The sequence below is a fragment of the Triticum dicoccoides genome, chromosome 2A, assembly GCF_002162155.2.
Source record: "Triticum dicoccoides isolate Atlit2015 ecotype Zavitan chromosome 2A, WEW_v2.0, whole genome shotgun sequence".
Classification (NCBI taxonomy): domain Eukaryota; kingdom Viridiplantae; phylum Streptophyta; class Magnoliopsida; order Poales; family Poaceae; genus Triticum; species Triticum dicoccoides.
In genome coordinates, this window is record NC_041382.1 from 627,323,867 (window position 1) to 627,327,787 (window position 3,921).

A 3,921-nucleotide genomic window follows, 5' to 3' on the forward strand; every position below is an offset into this window, starting at 1 on the left:
GAACATCTCACAATCATTGTACCCGTGAACGACATAACCTAGAGCATGAGAGTAGAGACCTGTGTTGCCCAACCCTGCGCAAGGATGGCACTAAGTGATTAACAATAACCCGTGGGCACCTGCGAGAGCCCAAGCCTTCGCTTCTTCCTAGATCGCCAACATGAGTTGCAGGGCGAGGGGGCGCGCATTGTCGAACGGACACATGTTCTGGAAGCACCAGATGGACCATGCCATGAGAATCACCAATGACGCTAGGCACTTTTAATGGCCGACAAGCGATGTGGAAGTAATGGAAGCCCGGTAGAGTAGAAAGTCCACATCTCCGATCAGTGCAGGAACGGTAGCACAACACACAAGATCATGCTAAACCTGTCGAAAGAAGGGACACCCAATAAGGAGGTGATGCGTGGTCTCCCGCTCCTGGCCGCGAAGGGCGCATGAGTCGGCGTGAGGCAACCCATGATGAGTCGATCTCATCGAAGTCCAGCACCAGTCAAGGTTCGTCGGCCACACAAAGAACTTGATCCAGAGTGACACCTTATGTTTTCCAGATCTGGTGCCCGTGCGGTGCCAAGGTGGAACCGAAGAACAGCGCGCCGTAGCAGGAGTTGACCGAATAGTTACCATCTTGCGTCATCGTCCGGACAGACGGTCCTGGGTGTGAGATAGCGTCATGCTACAACGTCAAAAAATCCAAACATCGAACTCGGTGGACTAGTTTTGCGCTTTTTAACCCCAAACATAATTTCCATATAACTGATTGTTTCACCTTTTTTTTACAAAAATCACTAAATAAATTTGATAAAACCGGTCTGTCTAAAAATCAACTCATTTTTCTACAAATCCTCATTAGCTTCCAAACAACCACTAACATGACCCATTTATGCCACGATCTGTATCTGTCATGCCATCCCACGACAAGATCTTGTCCATGCGGCCCACTTCTGCGACGCACCTCCCCACAAGCGAAGCACGTGTGAGGTTCCTTATTGCGCAACAGGCAAAACTAAGCACACATGTGACATGTGCTGTGCTCAACACACAAGACGAACATGACTGAACAGCAACAATGCCATTTTCAAACCGCTCGGGAATTTGCATCGTCAGCAAAAAGGCCTCTTGCCACCGCCGGACGCCGTCGTGTTCCCCCGCCGTGACACCGGCGGGATGCTGAAATGCCAGAGCCGGCCGGCCCTTCCCACCCGGAACATGTCGCAGAGGAACTCCTCGGCGTACTTCTTCTCCACCTTGCGGTCCACGTCGTGCAGGAACACGTCGGTGTCCCCCTCGCCGCGCCTCGCCCGCGCCATTGCCGCCGCCGTCCAAATCGCCGCCATCCTGCCAGGCGCCGACGCGAAGTACCCCTTGGGCGCGTCCAGCATGAGCATGTCCCACTCGTTCTCGTACACCTCCGGCGGCAGGTTGTGCAGCGCCAGCGGGCACGCCGCGTTGTCGCGGACCTGCACGGGGGCGTCGGCGGCCTCGGCCCCGGCGCCCGGGACGCAGGAGGAGAAGTTCTTGTAGGAGTCGAAGAGGAGGTCGGCGTGCTCCATCCGCGTGCGGTAGGTGACCAGATGGGCGCGCAGGAACGGCGACTTAGCGCGCACGATGCGGTACCACTCCGGGTCCTCCTCCAGGAAGACCGTGACGCCGCCGGGGTTGAGCGCGTGCCAAAGCCGCGAGTCGTGGCCGAGGCCGAACACCAGCAGCCGGATCGGCGCGCGGCGGCGCAGCACGTCGAGAGAGAGGGAGATCTCGGCGCGCGACTGCTGCGGGACGGTGCGCGTGCTGGCGTAGTACACGGCGGCGTCGGCGAGCGCGGCGAGGCCTGAAGGCTCGTACCCGACGCCCGAGGGGGCTAGGACGCCGGGCAGGCACGGGAGCAACGGCAGCAGCGGCAGCGGCGAGGTGAGGAGGGTGGCGACCAGCAGCGACGTGGCGACGAGCAATGCCGCTGCAGCGGCAGTGGCGAGGCGGCCGGGGGGCTTCATTGCGTGGCTCGCCGGCGCGCAGTGCGTGTGTGCTGTGTGAGGTGGGGATTGGACAATACTCCATATTTAGCGCGAGCAGCGGAGCACGACGTGGCATCCCCTTCGCTGCACGATACCGCACCTTGCTTTCTTTTCCCGTCCCAATGTCGTAGTACTACCCCGCCGACAAGGCAACGACTTTATCGCAATTTTCTTTCTTTTAGCATTAGGGAATCTCTACCTACATTGATGCATATGGCCAAGTGGCCCAGCAGTGGGTTTATTTGGTACTCACTCCGTTCCGAATTACTTTACACATGTATGGATGTATCTAGATGTATTTTAGTTCTAGATACATTTACTTCTTCAACGAGTAATTTGAAACGGAGAGAGTAGTATGTAGGTTTATTCTTGTGTTCTTTTTTAGATGGAATTCGTTGCTTGTTTATTCGGAGTCTCAAAATATAATAATCCAAATGATAAGTACCTCACATCAGGTACCTGGGCTGGACGCCCGAACGTCCTTGTAGTCGTCTGATCAGCAGCACAAATCTCTGCGCGCATCATCTTACAAGGTCAACAGCGAAAACTTTTGAGCTGAATTGCTTTCACCGTTCACTGCCGGATCCAGAGGAGAGATGAATGGCGGCAGCGGCAACGACGAAGAGGAGCCGCGGCAAAGGAGGAGTGCGCGCGGTGGGGAGGAGCACATGCGGTGGGGAGGAGCCGTGGCAGGGAGTGGTGTAAGACAATAAGTTTTGGGGAACCAGCACAACCCTCTAGGGGTGGCTTATCTCATTATATATAATGGTTGTGTTACAATATGTACCATATACGTACATAGGTACAGAAGCTATACATAGTCTAACACCCTCCCTCAATCTTAGCCACTTTCTAAAGAACTGAGAAGGGTAAGATTGCGCCTACAAGCCTCAAACTGTGGCAACGGTAAAGGCTTAGTGAAGATGTCTGCAAGTTGATCCTTAGATGAGATAAACTTGATCTGGAGTTGCTTCTGTGATACACGTTCCCGTACAAAGTGATAGTCAACTTCAATGTGTTTCATTCGGGCATGAAATACTGGATTTGCAGAAAGGTATGTAGCACTGATGTTATCACACCAAAGAATAGGAGGCTGTGGTTGAGACAAACCCAACTCCTGAAGCAAAGACTGCACCCAAATAATCTCTGCAGTAGCATTAGCCACAGCCTTGTACTCAGCTTCAGTACTGCTACGTGACACAGTAGCCTGTTTCCGAGCACTCCAGGCGATCAAATTAGAGCCAAAGAATACTGCATAACCCCCCGTGGATCGCCTGTCATCTGGGCTACCAGCCCAATCTGCATCAGAGAAGGCCGAAAGGACCCGAGAGGAAGTCGGCCGAATATGCATACCAAATGTCAGGGTGAACTGAACATAACGAAGAATGCGTTTAACAGCAGCCCAATGAGTATCTCTGGGAGCCTGAAGATACTGACAAACCCTGTTAACAGCATAAGAGATATCTGGTCTCGTGATCGTCAAGTACTGAAGTCCACCAACAATGCTCCTGTACTCTGTGGCATCCGCAGGAGACAAAAGCTCACCATCAACAGCTGTTATCTTGTCGGTAGACGACATGGGTGTGGTGGTCGGTTTGCACTTCAGCATGCCAGCTCTCTGTAACAACTCCAAGGAGTACTTCTTCTGCGTAAGGACAAGACCAGTAGCACGAGAAGTGACCTCAACTCCAAGAAAGTAGTGAAGCTTTCCAAGATCTTTGACCGCAAAATCAGCACCAAGAGAGCAGACAAGAGCATCAGCAGCATACTGAGAAGAGCTGACAAGGATAATATCATCGACATATACCAAAAGATACATAGTGACTTCTGGCTTCTGTAGAAGAAATAACGAAGTGTCAGCAGTAGACGGCACAAACCCATGAGCACGAAGGGCAGAGGCAAGGCGGGC

At 53.2% G+C, this 3,921-nt stretch overlaps 1 protein-coding gene across 1 annotated transcript; it reads right to left on the reverse strand.

Moving 5' to 3' along the window:
* Nucleotides 1-815: 815 nt before the first annotated feature.
* LOC119355849 (probable methyltransferase At1g27930) lies at nt 816-2,124 on the reverse strand. The gene has a single exon (XM_037622735.1). It carries the CDS (start codon nt 1,989-1,991, stop codon nt 1,104-1,106), a length of 888 nt encoding a protein of 295 aa, XP_037478632.1. The 5' UTR covers nt 1,992-2,124; the 3' UTR covers nt 816-1,103.
* Nucleotides 2,125-3,921: the final 1,797 nt, after the last annotated feature.